The sequence below is a fragment of the Centroberyx gerrardi genome, chromosome 7 (assembly GCF_048128805.1).
Source record: "Centroberyx gerrardi isolate f3 chromosome 7, fCenGer3.hap1.cur.20231027, whole genome shotgun sequence".
Taxonomy (NCBI): Eukaryota; Metazoa; Chordata; class Actinopteri; order Beryciformes; family Berycidae; genus Centroberyx; species Centroberyx gerrardi.
The window spans coordinates 30277254-30298771 of record NC_136003.1 but is presented as its reverse complement, the minus strand read 5'-3'; the positions used below and the strand labels follow the sequence as shown (position 1 = coordinate 30298771).

General features: G+C 43.2%; 1 protein-coding gene across 1 annotated transcript in view; it reads left to right on the top strand.

The window, feature by feature from the left end:
• The first annotated feature begins 9573 nt into the window (after nt 1-9573).
• samd14 (sterile alpha motif domain containing 14) overlaps nt 9574-21518 on the top strand; it is a 21099-nt gene continuing 9154 nt past the window's right edge. The window contains exons 1-4 of the mRNA XM_071898598.2: nt 9574-9610; nt 20765-20922; nt 21168-21284; nt 21471-21518. The exon at nt 21471-21518 is cut by the window's right edge and continues 139 nt beyond it. Of these exons, the coding sequence (XP_071754699.1) occupies nt 9574-9610; nt 20765-20922; nt 21168-21284; nt 21471-21518 (360 nt within the window). The remainder of the gene's footprint in view (nt 9611-20764; nt 20923-21167; nt 21285-21470) is intronic.

Sequence of the window (21518 nt, the reverse complement as noted above, 5' to 3'; positions counted from 1 at the left end):
ATTTCACTAAATTTTGTGAGTCCAGGCTGTGTTAACAACAGGGCAATGAGCTAACATTATCGAAACTAAATTGATCACATGTGGCAACATGATCAGTTTGCTGTCAACTTGTTGAAATTGTACTAAGTTGTACATTTAGAAACACGATCAGCTGTTCAGTCAGTGTTGCCCAAGAGCTGAGGACCTCCAATATGGCCACCAGAGGGTGAGTTACATCACCAGGAAACCTCTTTAAGTCCTGTATTTGGTTCCGACCTTAGGCTGAGGCTGTTTTCCTTAATCAGCCATTTGCAATCCCTCTCTTTCTCACTTTCTACATGTGACCAAGAAGAGAAGCCAGGTACATTAATTGACAACCCCACCTAGGGAATTTCACCCAAAGAGTTCTTAACCAGAATTGAGTTATACCCTTTCCAAAAAAGGAGCAGAGGCGTAGTTTTCCAAGTATAAAAAGTTACAAGTTTATTTGGAATTTACAACAGATCCAAGTTAAAACCTCAAATACGGGAAGCTTAACGCTCTATAAATTGATAAAAACGTGCAGGTTGCTACAACATAAAGGCCTCTAACAGCCAGGAGGAGTGGTTGATTGCCCATAGAGAGAGGCTAAAGTACTAAGGCTATCCCAGAGGAGTCAAGGCCACACGTGCGGGTTCACTACAAAATAGCACAGCAAATGGTGAATAATATTATATGTATATTAAACAAAACACATGCAAACAGGTGACTAGGAAGGGGGAATTGCCAGCAACCGCCTCTCTCTGCGGGACAACTGCTCCTCCGCTCCTGACAAGGCCGACCTGCAGCCAGAGGTTTAAAAGAAAGAAACACAGGCAGCTGGTTTGGGATGAAGTAATGAGGCTATCGACAGAATGTTTTCCCCATGTACAGTTTCAAAAAAGGAACAATGATACACAGACAAGATAAAAATCAGGCAAAACAACAGATGACACCTACTTCTATGTAATGAGCAGCACCTCTGCTCTGTAATGGGTGTTAACCACTCTAGGGGAGGGCACCTTTAAGGTGACCCGCCCCCGAGCGAAACCTGGCTACAGAGTGGGCCAGCCCTCTAAAGTCAGCCTGGCTACACTACATTTTCTCCTCCCATCAACCTCTTTTTTTTAACTTAGACATGGCAATCTCTCTCTCTATCTCTCTCTATCCCCCCTTTCCTTTGTCTCTCTATCCTCCTCCCCTTTCTCCTCATCTCTTTATCCCTCCCTTCTTCTTTATGTCTCACACTTTTGGCTCCCTTTCTCCCCTTTGTCCCCCATTCCTTTATTCCTGACTACATTTTTCTCTTCTCTCTCTCTCAATCCTTCTCTCTTGTTCAACCTCCTCTTCCACTCCTCCCTCTCCCTCCGTCTCTTCCCCTCCTCCTTCTCCTTTAATTTGCCTCCCCTCCTCCCTCGCTCCCTCTCTCCCTCCCTATCGGCGTTGTTTCACCCCTCCAACCCCCCCTCCCCATCTTTCTCTTCCTTCTCCTCCCTCTCCATCTCCCTCTGCCTCTCTTTCCCCTCTTTCACTCGTCCCCCTCCACATCCTTTTCCTCTCCCTCCTTCTCCCTCTTCTCCTTCTCCCTCTCTCCCTTCTCTTTGCCTCCGTCTCCCTCCTCTTTCTTTCTCTCTTCCCTAATCTTCTTCCCCTCCTCCCTCCACTGCCCCCCTTTCCCCATCGCCAGGGACGGAGGGAGGGAGGGAGGGAGGGAGGGAAATATAATGGGATAGCCATTATATTTCCCTCCCTCCCTCCCTCCGTCCCTCTCCTCCTCCTCCTCCTCCTCCTCCTCCCTCCATCCCTCGGTCTGTCTCAGCTGTCCTTGATGCTGGCAGGCAGATCGCTGCTGCTGTGAGGAGAGGAGCAGAGAGAGAGAGAGAGAGAGAGAGAGAGAGAGGTAGAGAGACATAGACAGAGAGAGTGTGTGTGTGTGTAAGTGTGTGGGGGAAGGCAGAGTGCAGTATTTTGCTGAGTAGCGGTGAGCCAGCACTAGCTCACTGTAGCCTCAGCCTACAGCAGACACCTTGCCAACGGAGAGGCTCGGCGTCCCGGAGAGAAACTACAGCGCCCAGCAGCCTGCGGCCCAGCCCGGACTCGCCTAGCCCGGCTCCGCTGTGGATCGAAGCCCCGTGGAACCCTGGGAGTTGCGGTCTTCCTCATTTCCGGCGCCGTTGTGAGACAGACGGCGAGAGAGGGTGATGCCAGTGTGCCATGACAACTAGGTGCCCACCGTCAGGGAGAGAGATATAAAGGTGGGTTTGGTGTGTGTGTTTGTCTGCCTGTCTTTGAGTTGCTAAGGTTGTTTACATCTGCTAAAATCTGTTTACCTGCCTGATATTTTAGCCAGCCAACCCCCACCCCCCCCCCCCCCTTTCTTGTCTCTGGTTGTTTGTCATCCTTTTCTCTTCCACCCTCTCTCTCTTCTCTCTCTCTTCCTCCCTCCCGCCTTCACTGTCTCTCCTCTATCTGTATCTCTAGCATCACTCTTTTGGTATCTAACATATCTCCTTTTCATCTACTATCCCTCCCCCCTCCATCTCTATCATCTCTCCTCTCCTCTCTCCATGTCCCTGTCTTGTCTAACATCTTTCTCCTTCTCTGTCTGTCTGTCTGTCTGTCTGTCTGTCTGTCTGTCTGTCTGTCTCTGACAGTGCATTTTCCAGTAGGAGACATGCTCCAGTCTTCTGGGAATGAGCTGTGCCTTGCTGTCAGTGTGTTTGTCTCATTAGATCTGTGTGTATATGTGTGTGTGTGTGTGTGTGTACATGAGCTATGTGTGCCAAGAATCAGTGTGTGTGTCCCTATGTCGTGTATGTGTTTGTGTGTGTATGAGACCATCCCCACCCAGTCTGAGAAGCAGCTTGCAGATCAATCTAATGACAGTTCACTAACAGCCTGTGTCACGCTCCACTCCGCTGCACTGCTCACTTAAAAGGCTTGTGTGTTTTTCAAAACGTCCATGAGTGTAGGTGGAATATGACAGGACACAACATAACACCATAACAATACACAAGATAATGTAAGATAGGATAAGATAAGATAAGATAACATAACATGACATAATATGACATACCATGACATAACATGACACACCATGACATAACATGACATAGAAACATAATATGACATGACCTGACATAATATGGCGTGGCACGCAACGTAAGGTAATGTAACGTAAGGTAACATAACGTAAGGTAACGTAACGTAACGTAACATAGCATAACATAACATAGCATAACATAACATAGCATAACGTAACGTAGCGTAACGTAACGTAGCGTAGCGTAACATAACGTAGCGTAACATAACGTAGCGTAACGTAACGTAACGTAACGTAACGTAATGTAACATAATGCACCATAATGTAATGTAACATAACGTAACACAACTTTGCATCGTATCGCATCGCATTACATGACCTATCATGACATAATCACACGACGTGGCGTGACGTGACGTGACACAACACAACACGACACCATAGCATAACATAGCATAATATAACATAACATAACATAACATAACATAACATAACATAACATAACATAACATAACATAGCATAACATAACATAACATAACATAACATGTAACATTAAATAACATTAAATGACATGGCACTAGCTACACATACGTATTTAAAGAAACACATCCTTAATGTAAGGTAATGCAACATATACCATTCTGTGGCTGTTTTTATCCAAAGTACAATGAGTGCATGAATTTGTAGCATAGTTAGCGGGAATTTAGCGCAAATTTAAACCCTAATCCTGGCAGTGTTAGAGCCTTGCTCTACCCATTGAGCTTTACCCGTTTGGCACATGCGAAACTCAATAAAACATCATGAAACAAAGCATGAAATTACATGCTAGCTGCCTGGTTCCAAACTAAAACTCCCATCCAAACCACATGTTTTGTAGATCATCCCTAAACCAAAGCTCTCAAAGCGAGTTAGCAGTAGGCCTACCCGAATCTAAACATGTATGCCACATTTTTTGCTCGCCTGGCATGATGTTAGCCAATAATAACTTTGTAATGCTAAGAGGAACAAAGAGAGACTGGTAGCATTGCTAGTGAGTTAGCAGTACGCTGCAAGTGCCTGGATGGCCCGTGACAGTCTATTGCTTCTGTGTCATTATCTGCTGTTTTAATATTGTAGTTGATATTCTAAATATATGACTTTTGTATTGCTAAGAAGTTGCTCTAATCCTGTCAGTATAGCTTTGATATGCTTGTGGAGAAGATAGCATGTTGTTATCATGATATACCGAGAGACGGGGGAAAACCATTCTTGTTATTTCTTCAACATAAAGGGAAAATGTGTGTGCGTGTGCGTGCGTGTGTGTGTAGAGGGGGAAAACCATTCTTGTCTTATCTTCAACATAAAAGTTTAGTGTGTCTGTGTATACGAGAGGAAGCATTCTTACTGCTTGCACATAAAAGTATGGTGTGTGTGTGTGTGTGTGTTTTCCTCATCCCTAAGCTACATACAAAGAGATCGGGGGGAAAACCATTCTCATTATTTCTTGAACATGTATGTATGGTGTGTGTGTGTGTGTGTGTGCGTGTGTGTGTGTGTGTGTGTGTTTTCCTCATCCCTATAGGCTACATACAAAGAGATCGGGGGGAAAACCATTCTCATTATTTCTTGAACATGTATGTATGGTGTGTGTGTGTGTGTGTGTGTGTGTTTGTGTGTGTGTGTGCAGCCCTGTTTGTCATATATATTGAGGCCATTCCCTGGAGGGAGGCACACAGTATATTGCCTCAGCGCTCATTTGCCTCTCTGCCTGCCTGTTTTTTATACATTCCCATAACTCACCCACAGTGGGGTCCGACAGCATCAACATAGTACAGATGGGGAAAGAGAGAGAGAGAATCAGAGACTTGAAAGAAAAAAAAAAGGCTAAAATCACTTTTAAAAGTCAAACAACTCCCACACCCGTCCACAACAAATAATAATACTTTATTGATCCCTGTAGGGAAATTATCTTTCTGTCTGGATACTTGTGGAGACGGAGGCTTTAGCAGGAGTCATTCGGTTTAAGGACAGCCTCCCTACTCATTACGGAGAATACCAAAATCTACATTGTGTGTGTGAGGGAGAAGGATATGAGCCAGTTTGTTCAAAGGATTCAAACTCATGTCATCAATTTTCACCACATTCATAACTGGGACTCCTTTCATGTCCCCGGATTTTCCCAGTCAGTTATGAGATTCAAATTTTACGGCAAATTTCCCACTTTTATAAGAATCAGGCTAATGTTGCCCCTCATCTATAAATATCATCTCTCTGTAGTCATCTTTACAGCATCTCCAAATAGGATCTACTTGTCACTGCTGGTCCGTGAAAACCTCACTGATTAAAATTTGGGGGATTTTATTTTTTCTTGACTTAATGGTTGATATGGTCCTTTATATGTTGACTCATACTAAACAATTCTAAACTGTTAATGGTGGTAATACGCAAGATCCTTGTTTTTTTTTAATTATTATTATTTAGTCTCCATCTTTGTTGCTCAGCCTCATTGCTGTGGTGTTTCTGCACTGTGCTTCCCAGAGATCACCTGTCAATCAAACAGTGTGGGCGGAGCTTGGATTTTCTGTCTTTTTTTGCTTAATTGCTCAAAAGTTTGACATGCCATCTAAGCACTGGCTTACAATAGGATCATCTTGGCATTACAGACAGACAAAAAAATATGTATAGTGATTGGTGTCAATATATTTATGAAATAGGGTTTAAGCAGCTTTTAAGCGTCCTGACTCAACATATAGATTACCACGTAACATTCAATTCAAGCACGAAAAGGAACAAACACCAAAATTATGGTTAAGCATTTTATTTTTTATTTTTCTGCGACAACAACAATTGATGACACATTGAATGTCTTTTTAGAAGAACACTTGAGCGCTGTTCTGATATTTGGATTTTGATTTCGGCATTTTGTGGTGAATAACACAGTATTAGTCATCATGTCAACGCCGCGCAAAAATATTGATGTGTTTTTCCATCTCCATCTCGACTGTTTGGGTCTGGTTCGGTTTTCATCTTTCTTTCCCTTTGATGATTTCATTGATTTTCTCAGTGTTTTTTTTTTTTTTTTTTTTTTGCATGGATCGGTACCTTCTCCCTTGTTCTGTTTCTTTTATGCCTCAGTACAGGATGTTTCTCTGGTGTCCATCTGTTTACTGCCTACACACACACACACACAAGCACACACACACACACACACACACACACACACACACACACACACACACCCCGTGGCTGCAGGGTACAGGGTGAGGCAGCAGATGGCCCTTCTCCTGGGCTACCTGCCCACTTTCTCCCTTTCTTTTCAACCCCTATCTCTCTCTCTCTCTCTCTCTCTCTCTGTCTCTCTCTCTCTCTCTCTCTCTCTCCCTCCCTCTCTCTCTCTCTCTTACTATCCTCTCACATATCAAACAAATGCTCTCCTCTCTCAGGTCACGGGACACTGAGGGCTTCGTCTGCAGCTATCAGATATTCACTCCTTTGCCCACATCACCTTTCTGTCCACTCCTACTCTCTATTCCTGCTCTGTTCTCCCTTTTTTCCTTCCTCTTCCTCTCCTCTCCTCCTCTCAGTTAAGGGGATGAATTGATGGCAGACTGTCTCAGAGGTTTGACCTGACTGCGTACTGTGGTGTAGACAAGACAGCTGGAGCTTTATAGTCCAGCTAGCAGCAGATACAGCAGAGATGCTGTTGAGCGGGTGATGTTTGCAGATGATAAGAGGGCAGGAGGCTGCAGCTTCAGCAGTCAGAGATAAAACACCGATGCAAAGCCTTGAGCTATACTGCCCCGACTCAGTTGATAACAATATCCTCTCAGCTCTCAGCTGCTGTATATATTCTGTTTGGGAAATGTTGTAACTGTATTCAAAATAAGCAGTAAAAGCTTGTCTGAATGTAAAAGTTCAGACGTTTGAATTTTAACATCTCTACTTCCATTCATTGCTGCAGATCGCAGTTTTATATACAAACATTTCTTGGAGGAAGACATAATCTCATTGGTTGATGTAAACCTCAGTGGGCGGAGCCAAATTATTTCCAGAGTGCAAGTTAGTTTACTGGGAAAGATGAATGGCAAAGAAGGTAAAAAACAAACAAACATATATGGCAATGACTTCATTTTTTAATTCATGCATGACCATGACATCTGATCTTCAGATGGCAGGCTAGCTAACCAGGTTTAGGCTAGTATGTGGTGAGCACATTCTGCAAAACATATTTAACTAATTAGCCAGAAAACCTGTGGTTCTTTGGCTCCACCCACTGAGGGTTCACTCAACTCTCGTGAGAAGAGAGCGGAGGCCGAGCCTAACGGTACGTTCAAGACAGCTGGGAACTGGGAAACTTCACACTTTGAATTTCCTACTTCCCACCTCAGAGCGTTCAAGTGATTGAGGTGGGAAGAATGCCAAGTTTCTGAGTAGGAAGTACGAGTTAGAGGGCCGTTCAAATAGATTTTTCCTATTCGGAAGTATAAAGTTTCTCAGTTCCCAGCTGTCTTGAACGTACCATAAAAGAAGTCCGGCAGGGAACGAGAAAGTTGATAGGAAGTGGATATTATCTAATTTCTTTAGTATTAGTCGAATTAACAACTTTATAAATACATAAATTACAAAGTATAGCTTTGTTAGACCAGCCACCTATCTTTGGAGAAGCTACAAGGTCCATTTCACTACTTTTGAGAGGAGCTGCTTCTTGATTCTAGCATACCTTCAAACTGCACACAGGGACATAAAAAAGGCATCCACGAGTTTGTCTGACTCTGAGTAAATAGGTAAAGCAGCCATCCCTCTAAGCAGGTCATGTGTCTGGCTGATAAGCAGGCAGGAGGCTGCAGGTTCAGCAGTGGGAGATAAGACACTGATGGCCTTGGGCTATACTGTCTCAACAGAAACATCTCAGTAAACAACTGCTGCTATTTTGTAAATGGTAGAGCCATATATATGTATATTTAAAAGCATTATTTGAATATAAAAGTTCACACAGTCCTCTCCTCTCCTCTCCTCTCATCTCCTTGTTCCCTCTCTCTTCTCCTCTCCTCGTTCCCTCTCTCCTCTCCTCTCCTCTTCTCTCCACTCCTCTCTTCTCCTCTCCTCTGTCTCTCTGTGACTGAAGTGGGTCAGCAGTGTTGAGCAGCATCAGCTGAGTCTCCATCCGTCTCCCTCATGACTCCACGCCTGAGGACACACTGCCACTGCCTTTATAGAACACCAGTCTGTGTGTGTGTGTGTGTGTGTGTGTGTGTGTGTGTGAGAGAGAGAGAGAGAGAGAGAGAGAGAGAGAGAGGGAGGGACAGAGAGGGAGAGGGTTCTCTACAGTGTTTTCTAGTGAATTCTTAATGGGGCTTTTCAGAGGTCAACCCCTCAGAGAGGCTGAGACACTGCAGCAGGAGGGAGGGGGAGGAGAAGGAGGAGGAAGGGAATAGAGGAAATGTGAGAGGAAGAGGAGAGGAGAAGGGGGAGGAAAGGGAGGAGGAGGAGGATGGAGAAAGGATGAGAGGGACAGGAGTCAGGATAGGGAGTTTGGAGGAAAAGGAGAAGGAGAAGGGGGGAAGGAAAAGGGGGAGGAGGAGGAGAGTTAGTGGAATAAGTGAGGGAGCAGAATGGGGAAAGAGAGGATTGAAAGAGGAGGGGTTAGGGCAAAAGATGTAGGAGTTAGGAGAGGGAGAGGTGGTGAACCGGGAGGGATGGAGGGAGCAAGAGAGAGGAGGAAGTGAGAGGATAGAGGAGAGCGAAGGAGGAAGGAGAGGACAGAGCAGAATTGGATGGATGGAAGAGGAGAGGGAACAGGAATGAAATATGAGGAAGAGGAGGAGAGGAGGAAGAAGCAGTTTGGTTGGAATAAACAGAAGAAGAAGAACTGGGTAGTTAGCATGAGCAGCGATAGCCACCATGGCTGAACAGACAAAGGAAATAGCGCCACCTACAGAAACTCAAACCCAGAGGTGTGACTAAGTCTGCCAAGACCAACTTCGCTCGAGTCCCAAGTCAGTCTCAAGTCTTGAGGCACAAGTCTCAAGTCAAGTCCCAAGTCTAAATGTAGATTACAATTTATTCAAGTCAGAACAAATAAAGAGTCGTCTGGTGGAACAAATCTCATCACTTTTAGTCATTTACACAAACACAAGATCTTTTGTCAAGACTTTAGAAACCTTTTCAAGTCATCAAAGTACAAGTCAGAGTCAAGTCCCACGTCTCCAGGACCCAAGTCAAGTCAAGCCTCAAGCGATTTAACCCCCACCTCTGCCCAGACAGTTAACAATTAAAGTTTCTTTCCTGTCTCTCTCATCTTTGAACTGTCTAATAAGGCCGAAAATGCCCAAAAAATAATCTAAAAAAAAAAAAGAAAAAAGTTTAAAGCCAGAAGTGACAGACTGGGCTGATTGAACTTCTCGTCAATGTCGTATTAATGATATCTAAGACCATGTGGATTAAAATGTGCTCATTTGATAAATGGTGTCATATTTATTTCAGCTTTTACATTAATCTTTCTCTCTCTCTCTTTCTTTTTCTGTCTGTCTCTCTCAGCAGTAACCGCTGAGCCATGTCTGCCACGCTGGAGGATACGGAAAACGTGTTTGGTGAGTCATGCCCGCATGCATGCACACACACACACACACACACACACACACACACACACACACACACACACACACAGCTCTCCCTTACAGTTCATGTGCTAGAGATAAATGCAGTGCAAAGTGTGACACTACAAATACAGCGTCTATTTTCTCTGTGCGGTACAATGTCCCCAGTCACCTTTATCCATGGCCGTTTGTGTGTGTGTGTACCTTCATGCATGTGTCTCTGAGTGTGTTTATGTGTGTGTGTGTGTGTGTGTGTGTGTGTGTGTATTGTGGACTCAGCTGTTTGTAACTAACAATATCAGGCTCAGTTCTGTTCTAATATTCCCCAACGTGCCAACTCTGGCGCAAACACCTTCTCTCTTCCTCCCTCTGTCATCCCTCTCTCCTCTCCTGCATCTTCTCTACTTCCTTCTCCCCCCTCTCCTCTTATATCACTCCCTCTTTTTGCTCACTTCTCTGGATTAATCCCCCTAATCCTCCTGCAAACTCTCCTCTTCCCATAGTATTTCTTTACTGTTATTTACCCAGGCGATTTTGACAAAGAGCTCAGTCTCCGAGGGAAGGAAGGACACAAACACTTCTGGCATTGTTCGGCTCCAGATACAGAAAAAACACAAACATCCCATGACTACAATATGCACCACCAGCGCTGGGTTTAGTAGTCCCTTTCAGGTGTGCCTCCAGCAGTTTAGAAGATTTACCGTTTCCAATTTCGAGGTGAAATTCAACAGCTTATATCGCTTTTTCAGGCGGCTCCTGCACAAGGTGCGTTCACGTCCCCGATGCACCGCTCAGTCCAGGGGTTCGTGCAGCAGCGTCTATTAAAACACACAGATGGTCTGATTCAAAATGCATTCTCGTCTGTTTCCTTGTGTCCTCCATGAAGTATGATTCCAAAACTAAAGAATGCCAAGGAGGGAAAATGGATAATAAAGATCTTGGAAGTTGACTTTACCAACGAAGCTGGAAGCCCCAAGATTCATTGCTTTAATGATGCATCAAGCCCAAAGTAGCTGGACAAATAAAGTGTTATAATCAATAGCGCAGAGCCGATTGAATCAGCTTGGACAATGAACTCTGGAGTGTCTTAACAAGCCACTGTGGCCAATTTACAGTCGCTCTCTGGTGTTGATTCCCTGAGTCCCTGACCGAAAGGCAGCTGGTGAAACTGCAAAAAGGAGACAAGGAAAAAAAACAAACTTCAAACAGCAAAGTGAAAACTAGTAGCAGAACCAGAACCGCTCTCTGATGTTGGAGGCTTGAATGTTAGCTCATTTGCTTTTCCTAAATCCCTGGATGTGAGTCTCAAAGAGCTTCATCTGAATTAAGAAAAATAAATTATAGTTAAAAGTTAAATTCAATAATAATTACATTCGATTTCAAGCCATTGCATTCAATTTCATATTGTGCCTTACAAATCCAATTTCCTAAACATCGGTGATTCTGTGATCTGTTTCTCCGGTAGAGGAGACTGGAGGATTGTGTTTTTTTTTCTCTCTCCATTCACTGCCATTGTACGGAGGAACAGTCTGAAAATCACTTCTAGCACATAAAGGAATGCCGACAAAGCAGATTCTGATAATATATAAAAAAAACCAACTAGTCCTGAATTGTGGTTAAGTGAATTGCTTTCTTTATGTTTATTAAACCTTTTTAGTTTGAACAAGTGTAACACTGAAATCCGGTCAGAGGCCGGTTTACCAATAACTGTAAATAGCCGAAAAAAAGTGGGAGACAGGACTTTGACAAAACTTCGTTTATCCATCCTTTCCCCTCTCACTCGAATCCCTCCAATCCCGTAAGGTATATCTTTCACACCCTCTTTCACTCTCTCCATCCTCCATTTATACCACTTCATTTCTCGATGGTCCTCGCTTCACATTTTCTGCTCTACCCACCTTTGTTTCTCTTTTTCTTTCTCTGTCTGCCTCTCCGTTTTCTTCTCCACCTCTAATACCCCTCTCCCACCCCATACTCCTAATAATGTATAATGTCTTTCTCTCTCTCCAGCCTCCCACCTCTAATACAATTTTTCCCTCTGTCTCCTCTGCCCACCCCCACCTCTTTCTCTCTCTCTCTCTCTCTCTCTACATCCCCCAGCAGTAATATAATGTCTCTCTCTCTCTCTCTCTCTCTCTCTCTCTCTCTCTCTCTCTCTCTCTCCCTCCCAGTTCTATTATCATTTCTCTCTCCCCTCTATCTGTTCACCAACCCCCCATCCTCTAATTTAATATGCCCTGTTTCTTGGACTTTCTCTCCGGATATCTTGCCTTTAAACGTCACGCCCACCACCATCAAAACCACCATTACCACAGCGTCTTGTTTGGTCTTCTTCTTCTTCTTCTTCTTCTTCTTCTTCTTCTTCTTCTTCTTCTCTCCTTCCCTCCCCCTCCTTTTAGGTTTACCTCTAGCTCTCCCTGGGGAAATACTGAGGCGCTGCTGTCAGCCCACTGTGGGGGTGGAGAGAGAGAGAGAGAGAGAGAGAGAGAGAGAGAGAGAGAGAATATGTGTGTGTGTGTTATGTGTGTGTGTGTGTGTGTGTGCATCCATTTGACATAGTTTCTCTGTAGTTTGTGTGTGTGCTTTAGAGTCTTCACAGATATTGGACACAAGAACCTGGATGACGGTGTGTAATTCAGCAAATAAACAGTCTTTCGCTGTGCTGCCAACAGCTGTGAAGCAAAACAAAATCAGTACAACGGCTTGCTTAGTCTTTGGTGTAGCGGCTCCTCTACCTACTGAAAAACACTGAAAAACACTAGGTACGATTTTAAAGTAAAAATCCTTGATTCTTATGAGTCTAAATCACAAAATTGAGCTGCAACAGAGAAGAGCGTCAATCCCCACTAATTCAGACACCATAGATTCGCCCTATTCACCCAATTTAAATTCTGGTGTCGGTCTGGTCACCAGCAGGAAATCTTCTCTGCACACAGGAAGTTACGAATTGAAACGTAACAGTGAAATACAAAACTCTTTCCTAAACATCAGCGAGCGAGCGCTCTGTCCAGAGAAAGCTCACCGATGATCCCAAGAAGAAGACATTTAAGGTCGAGGAGTGAGTGTGCCCGTGTTTGCCCGTATTTTGAGGGTGTTGAGGTCTGCAAAATTCAAACAGTTACCTCTCGCTGCCACTCGGGGGTGCTAAAGTGCAAAGTGGCCCATCCAGGTTTAAGCTAAGATGGACATGAAACTTTAATGATCCACTAGGGGAAATTGGGCTGCTGCAGGAGCAAATAGTCAAAGGATACAGCAAAGAAAAACTGAAAATAAATGTGAATATAGCAAAAGAGGGTCATATGTAAACATGCCGAAGTGACAATTTCAACACTAGAGCATGTTTACAGGGTTAAGATGCCGCTTGTTGTCTCATCAAGCAATGTTCAACCCCGCACCCACGTGTTTGTGTGTGTGTGTGTGTGTATGTGTGTGTGTGTGTGCAGATTGCTGTAGGGGTTAGGAGGGGTAATGGTCAGCATGTTCAATATTTGATGATGCTCAATGGTGTGAGTGGGAGGAGGAGGGAGAAGAGGAAGAGGAAGAAGGCACTCAAGAAGAGTCCATTATGCTGCATTTATGCAAATTTGTATCATCACAACTATAAATTCACGGCAATCGGCGAGAAAATCCGACACTGTGGCATCTCTGAAACTGTGTAATATCGGTAGCACAAGTGCTCGTTGCTGTAAAACCCATTCATTCATTCATTCATTCATTCATTCAAAAAGGAGCAAATAAAGGTGAGAGAGGCTGGGGTTGCTTGCGGGACAGACAGAGAGAGAGACCGACGGCAGACAGACCTGCCCCTCTGTCCCGTCGTGGAAGGTCACCCTGTCAGAATGAATCAGTGTCTGACTGCATCTCAATACAGGAGCCGAGCGCAGTGGTCGATTTCCTCCAATTTAACAAGGGAGGCAGTTGGGAGGTCAAGCATGACTTACACACAGTTTTTGCCCCAGAAGATAATGAGGATGCATGTCATAATTTGCATGTATTTTTTGAAGGTTTACTTAACCATTATATAACCCGGCAATCCCATTCAGCACATCTCTCTCAAAAAGAGATGCTGGGTGAAGACAGTACCATGACGAACATAAATGCTGCAGACAAACAACAGATAACAGTGTACATAAGCAAAAAATACAATTTAAAAAGTAACAAAACCACAAAAACACTTTTTTTTTTCATCTGAAAACCGATGTATTTGGGTATTTAGTGGTGTTGTCGATGGATTCAGGTCCAAATCTTGACATTTTAGTGCAAAGTTGTTGAATTCTACAGATTGTGTTATGCGAGATGACTGTCCTCTACTGGTTGAAATTCAGCTATTGAATTGAATTTTGCTATTGGCTGATCAGTGGTGCCAGCTTTTGTCAGCAAGCGAACACTTTATCACGCCCACAGCTCATTTTATCGCAGTATCTGTCATAATGGCTATGTACAAAGTCAAAAATCGCTATATGTCAAAAGCCAGTAGTCCAGTTATAGACCAGCATTATCATCATGGGCCAAACCTAAATACATTTTGGCTAAACGAAGCACAGACAGACACATTATTGACTCAATATAATAACCAGGAGGACTTCTTTACTTTCCACATATCACCATCGATCGGGAGGTTACATTCAAAAGGCAATCTGTTACTGATGACTGAGAACCTTCTTAAAATTGTAATCGTATTGTAATCTGACTCATAAACGTGACATGATCTATCAATATGATTTGGGTATTACAAGTTACTTCTACTGTACATTACCCTGCCTGCAAAATCTACAGAATACAGGAGGATCTGTAATTTATTCTAATTTACAGATTATGTTTTACATCATAAGTAAAACGTTTATATGAATGTATAAACAATATTTATAATCACATTCTACAACCATAATTCACCTTTCCAGATTCATTCTTTCCAGATGTGTTCAATTATGTTTGTGTCTTTAATCAAAGTCAAATCAGAAATTGAGATATTTTAGAGAGGGAGAGTAGACAAAGAGATGAAGTTGACAGAGAGAGAGAGAGAGAGAGAGAGAGAGAGAGAGGGAGGGTAACAGTGTATGAATGAGGAGAGAGAAGAGAGAGAGACGGATACATAATGAAAGAGTGAGACATGGAGAAAGAGAGAGACAGAGAGAGAGAGAGACAGAGAGAGAGAGAGAGAGAGAGAGAGAGAGAGAGAGGGTAACAGTGTATGAATGAGGAGAGAGAGAAGAGAGAGACGGAGACATAATGAAAGAGTGAGACATGGAGAGAGAGAGAGAGAGAGAGAGAGAGAGACAGAGAGAGAGAGAGAGAGAGAGAGAAGAGAGAGAGAGAGGGTAACAGTGTATGAATGAGGAGAGAGAGAAGAGAGAGACGGAAACATAATGAAAGAGTGAAACATGGAGAGAGAGAGAGAGAGAGAGAGAGACAGAGAGAGAGAGAGACAGAGAGAGAGAGAGAGAGAGAGAGAGAGAGAGAGAGAGAGAGAGAGGGTAACAGTGTATGAATGAGGAAAGAGAGAAGAGAGAGATGGAGACATAATGAAAGAGTGAGACATGGAGAAAGAGAGAGAGAGCGAGAGAGAGAGAGGGTAACAGTGTATGAATGAGGAGAGAGAGAAGAGAGAGAGACGGAGACATAATGAAAGAGTGAGACAGAGAGAGAGAGAGACAGAGAGAGAGAGAGAGAGAGAGAGAGAGAGAGAGAGAGAGAGAGAGAGGGTAACAGTGTATGAATGAGGAGAGAGAGAAGAGAGAGACGGAAACATAATGAAAGAGTGAGACACGAAGAAAGAGAGAGAGAGAGAGAGAGAGAGAGAGAGAGAGAGAGAGAGAGAGAGAGAGAGAGAGAGAGAGACACAGACAGGGTGTGACAGTGTCTTCCTCTGCAGTGTAGGACAGCATGTCATCATTCATTACCTCCTGACTCCATCTCCATGCTGCTTTTATAGAAATGGTATTTGGCTGTGAGCAGCAGCTCCACGCAGCAAGGACACTTCCTCATCCATCATGGTAGATTCGGTTTGGAATCCAGTTCTGTAAATCCTGTACAGACTAAAGCTACGTTCACACCGCAGCTGAAAAAAATCCCAATTCTGATTTTTCTTCGCCTCACGTGACTCAGATCTGACGTTTTCTAATCGGCGTGAACAACAAATAAAGCTGCATTTTGCTTCAATTCCCATCTGGACCGCATGGATTATGCGCTACGAATTCAGATCCCGAGGCGCGCGACTTAACATGCGACTTGTATTTGAACGCTCCGATCAGAATTTGTCAGTGTTGCCATGACAACAGGTAAATCTTAACTGTATTCACCTGAGACAACTGTCATCATTTTGGCGCTACATCAGCTTGGCGTTAGCATGGAAGACAACGAGACACATCAGTATTAGTATTTTGGGGAGACGCCTCAGTTCAGTTAAAACCTCAAAGTCACGTTTCACTGACGTTTTAATGAGTTTCGGATTTGACAGTTTGTTTTTTTTAGCACGTTTAGCACGGCTGGACTGTTATTTCCCTCACCGACACAACAGGGTAGAAACCCAAAGTTGGGTCGGATGACATGGCAACAGGAAATATTTTCATAGCTTCTGAAACACCAGGCGATCGATCATCCCCTCCTTGGAAGTAAAATCCATTGGCTTAATTGCTACACGGTCTTAGCTCTGCAGCTTTTTCCAGAGATGACATGACACTTGCATCCGTGTGCCAGGATGCCTTGGCCTCCCGCCAGAGACAGGCGAGGCTGACTGGAGCGAGACTGACAGGGAGGCTGCGTGGGTGAGGAGGACACACTGCTAACTTTTCTACAGTCCTCCTCCGCTAAGTTCATGTAAGATCACGTTTTGTTTATCACAGGTTTATCAGATCTCACATGCACAGATCATAGATTAATATTGAAATCAATTGGATGCTTCATTGCGTTTTCATAACTTGTTAAATTGAACTAAAGCAACCCGGCAACCGTTTGATGATGGATGTGCTGGTGCATGATGTGCAGGTTCAACATCTACCCAAACAAGACTAAAAGTTTCACAATATGGTATTATGCAACAGTAAACATTCATATTAGAACAGCTTTGGAAACTTGTTGAACTGATATCAGAAAAATATTTAGCTCTCAGTTTCTCAAGCGATGCAGATAGCAGCTACGGAAGAATACGTCTCAACTTTCCTTTTGGCGCTACACTTTCAGACTTTCAACATCAGTGCAGGCCGTCGTGTAAACATCTATTCGAAATGTTTACTGGCTAAAGTAAACCAGCCAATGTTGCTTAATTAAAAAAATTATGTCAAAATAGTGTTGATATATTCCCTTTTCATTCTGACATGCAGTGTGTATGATTAACGCCCTTCTACTGCCCCTCTCACATCCTCGGCACCGTTGTATTTTCATGTGACTGCTGCTGATAAATTAGGTTCATAATACAAATTGCTCCACTGCAGCTAAATTTAAACCACAGTTACAATGCAGCTCTATTGTGTGTGTGTGTGTGTGTGTGTGCACCTGGCACACAGAATGCCTCTGCATGGGAATATATGTGTGTGTGTGTGTGTGTGTGTGTGTGTGTGTGTGTGTCAGCAGCACTGGATGTATCAAATGGGCCCAAGCTGGCAGTTAAAGAGCTTCCTGACGGTGGATGAATCATCTTGTGTGTGTGTGTGTGTGTGTGAGAGAGAGAGAGAAACAGCTAGTTGCACTGTTGACTCACTCCTCTATTACCCCTGTGATTCTCCTTCTTCTCCTCCTCCTCCTTCATCCCTCCATCTCCCTCTGTCTCTCTTTCTGCTGCCACCTGCCTGATGAGAAACAGAAATAAAGAGATAAATAGAGAAGAAGAGAGAAGGCAGGGGCAGCAAAAACGAGTCTATTGTTGTGATTGTGTTGGAAAACCAAATGTCCTCCTCCTCCACAAGTTACAGGATTGCTAAAAAAAAACACTGAAGATGTGTTCAGCGTTTGTGTCTCACATTCGTTCTGCTCACACTCAGCAGAGTCAGCGATGCTTGTCCTGTGGTTGAGTCATCATGTTATCGCTGTCGGGTGAAAAGCTTGTATCTCCTAAATGTCAGCTTTTCAGGAATGAAGAAAAACAGCCTTGTTCTCAGCTAGATGACGACGCATTTTTGCATTTATCAAAAGGTTGTTTTGAAAGAGTTACATAAACCCAAGAGGTCGGAGAATTTTCTCAACCCACGGAGGAGCATGTGATCCCGCAACTGATGTGAAAACAGGAAAACCACCAAAATTAGAGTTACAAGGTTTTCACAAGTGGTCAGGCCTCCCAAGAGGGCCTGGGACCACAGGTTGGGAACCGTTGCTCTTGAAGAATGGTTTTAGGGTAAAGGTTAGGGTTCAAGGTTTTCACAAGACAACATTATGAAGAGTTTTAAACAACATTTTTGCCACCTGAAATTCATCAGTCACAGTTGAATTATATCCTCAAAAACACAACAATTCTGTAAGTAAAGATCTTCAAAAAAAATATTTTAAAGCCACTTATGATGTATTTTGCTTCCATGACAGCAGTCATTTTGTAACTACATTGTTCGGTTTTGTAAATATCTAATTTTGGGATGATTTCACGCTGTATCTTCATCACACGTTGAGTTTAAACGGTGTGTTCCCTACCTAGACGCACGGTTCACAATTCTTACCTGTCTAGTATGAAAAGCATCAACATATGAAAATTTGACATTTGTCTCCACCATGCAAAATGACAATAGAAGTTTAATACTTCTAATAATATGAGAACGCTATATATTCATTCATTCATTTGTCTTTTTATCATCTTTTGTCATATTTACATTACTTTACATTATTCTGTTCACCTTAACAGTATCTGCTTATGAGTGACTAAATGTTTGCACATAGGAGAATATAAAACCTAAAGATGTGAAAAATATTTTCTGAGAAAAAAAACCTCAGTAGAAAGTTTAAAAAAAAACAAAAACATCTCTCCTCAAAAGAAAGAGGAAAAAAAACGATCCAGAATAAAACTGAATTATTATAGCAATTAATAATTGGATGGTTGAAGTCTTTTGATGAGATTTAGGGAGTTTAATTCCTGTGATTCCTTCTTCTCTCTTCTCATTAGAAACCAGATGTATTGTCTCTATAGATCAATCTGGATCAATAACCTGCAGACAGGTTCATCATGGGGTCAGGGGTCATCTCCCATAATCCTTCGCTGCCTCGGTCAGCAGGGACAACCAAATTTATAGTGATGAATCTCGAGTGTGTGTGTGTGTGTGTGTGTGTGTATGTGTGTGTGTGTGGAGGTGTGGAGGTGTGGTGGGGTTAGGAGACAAAGGTGGGATGCATTACTATAGCTTGAAGGGAAAATTTAATAAAACAACTGAAGGACACACACACACACACACACACCGACACACACATTTTACACAGTCGGCACATACACAACTTACTTATTTTGTCGATAGTTACTTTAAAGTTATGGTAGTTTTTTTTTTCTTTAAAGCTTAGATGACTTTTCTGGCAGCCCAGTGACGCAGCGCATCGTGAATCTCCCAGGATTGATTTAGCTGTAACTGTATGAGTTGTGTCAGGGTATGTGAGTGTGCCTTGGGGGATGAAAAGAGAGAGAAAGATAAAAGAGGGGGGGGGGGGGGGGAGAGGGAGGGAGGGAGGGCTGGAAAGGAGGCTGTCCGGACAGAAAAGGTGGAGGGGAAGTAATTGACGGCGGCCGGAGGAGAATGGATGGAGATTGGGGTCAAGAGATCACAGGAAAACAGAGGAGGAGTTTCCCTCTTCTCTTCTTCTTCTCTTCTCTTCTCTTCTCTTCTCTTCTCTTCTCTTCTCTTCTCTTCATTCACTACACCATCTGAAATTTGAAAGTGTCATTTGTCTTTTTTAATGATTTTTTTCCTGTAAAAGCAGATATATTAAAGATGGGAGAGAAATGTGGAAACAGCAGTCAGGTGCACGTCTCAAACTGACAAGGACGCAACTACAAGACATGACTTTTTTTTTTTTTTTTTTTGTCTTGGCTGCGCCACAATGTGCCTTTATAGCGTAATTTGATTTCCTGTTTTTTTTCCGTTTTACATGTATTTATTTAGAATCAGAATTTAATGTTAATTCTGATGATTAAAGATATTTTAATCAGTTTTGAGAGCACCTTGCTTCCTTAATGCGATGTATTTGCTGTTGACATAATGCATTCAAAAGTGTAAACCAATGGGAGATCAGTTAGAGAGAGAAAGGCAGGTTTTATTTGATGGGAGGGGCCAAGGGGCGACTGTTCAAAAATCTGTGATGTTGGGATTTGGGATTGGTTGGGATTTTTATTTACCTGTCACACAGTGAGGTCGCCATTAAAGAGACACTGTTTTCCATGGTGTAAAAGTAATGGGTATTTGTAAATTATTGGCATTTGTTGTTAAATAGGTGTATATTATGGCATGGAAAATTGGCCAGCAAGGTGACAATGTTTAATTTCATTGTGACTTTAAAGCTGTACTAGACAACTTTGCATGTTGGTGGCCCCAAATGGCAGCAAGAGGTAATTGTTTGAGGACTTCATTACCCAGAAATCCTATATGTGACGTCAGTAAACTGCAGACAGCACGTTCATGTTTACCAACCCTTCTCTGTTGCAGCCACAGCTCATGATTGGCTGTTTAAACGGTTGTTTTTGTCCATAAATATCTTCCCCAGTGCAGCTTTAAAGTACAGTGGTCCTCTGATCATTATTGATCTCCCAGTCCTGATATTTATAAAATGACTTTCTGCAGAAACACAACATCTCATGGTAGCTTTTTGGAAACAAAGTACCAGGGCAGAAAATTAACTCCACCCACCAGAAATGATGATGTATTGATCATATATTGTGACTGAGGTTGGTAAATGACTGTTGTTTTTATTAGGATGGTTTCTGGTTGAAATAGTCAAATGGCTGGTGAATTGTGGGATGAAGGTCATGCAACAGGGGAAAGCACACTCATTTAAAAAAAAAAAAAAAAAAATGTATGTGTAGTCAAATGTTTATCAGAGCCAGTAAACGACCTGATGTTCCCACACGAGGTCGTTCTGTGTGAATTCACTGATGGAGGATGAAACAGTTCATTTCTTCTTTCTGATTAGCATCTTCATTCCTCTAGTGCAGCGTGCCTCACCGGTGACTCTGTGCTCGTCTTTCAGACCTGAATGAGGCCATCCCCGAGACAGAGCTACTGGACAACAGCATCCAGAAGGGGCGGGCCCAGCTGTCCGTCAAGGCGCGGAGGCACCGCCCCTCGCGGTCCCGTTACCGTGACAGCGTCAGTTCCACAGAGGGAGATGACAGCTTGGAGAGGAAGGTAAAGCTCGGCCATTTATTTTATTTATTTCTATCTCTCCGAAGATCCATCTACAACTGTTCAAATTAATTTGTTGTAATCTTTGAATTATAATCGCGAGAGAGACATTTTGGTCAACATGTAGGTTTCATTTCTAATTATTAAGGAGAGTTTTTTTTTTTTTGTAGCCTTTTTGTATTCTCCTCTACATACAGCGCAAACTCTGTGTGTGTGTGTGTGTGTGTGTGTGTGTGTGTGAATACCAGGACAGTCCGTTACACTCGGCCCGCTCCCCCCTTCATTCGGCCATGCGAGGCTCCTCCCCTTCTCCCGATTCGCTGCTCTCCTCACGGAGTCCCGCCTTCTCCTTTGACACTTCGCTGGTAAGACCAATCACAGCTCATGAAGGGAAAGAAGAGGAGGATGCACGTAAAAGAAGGAAAAAGTAGTGACATTTCCAATTATTCTTTAGTCTTATTAATGCAGGAAACTGTGTAACAAAAAATGATGAAAGAGAGAGAGAAAGACTGAAGTGAAGAAAGAAAGAACAAACCTGTTTTCGTCCTCAGGTGCGTCGCTCGCCGGAGGACGGAGGCACGTCATTGGCCGCTCCCCCG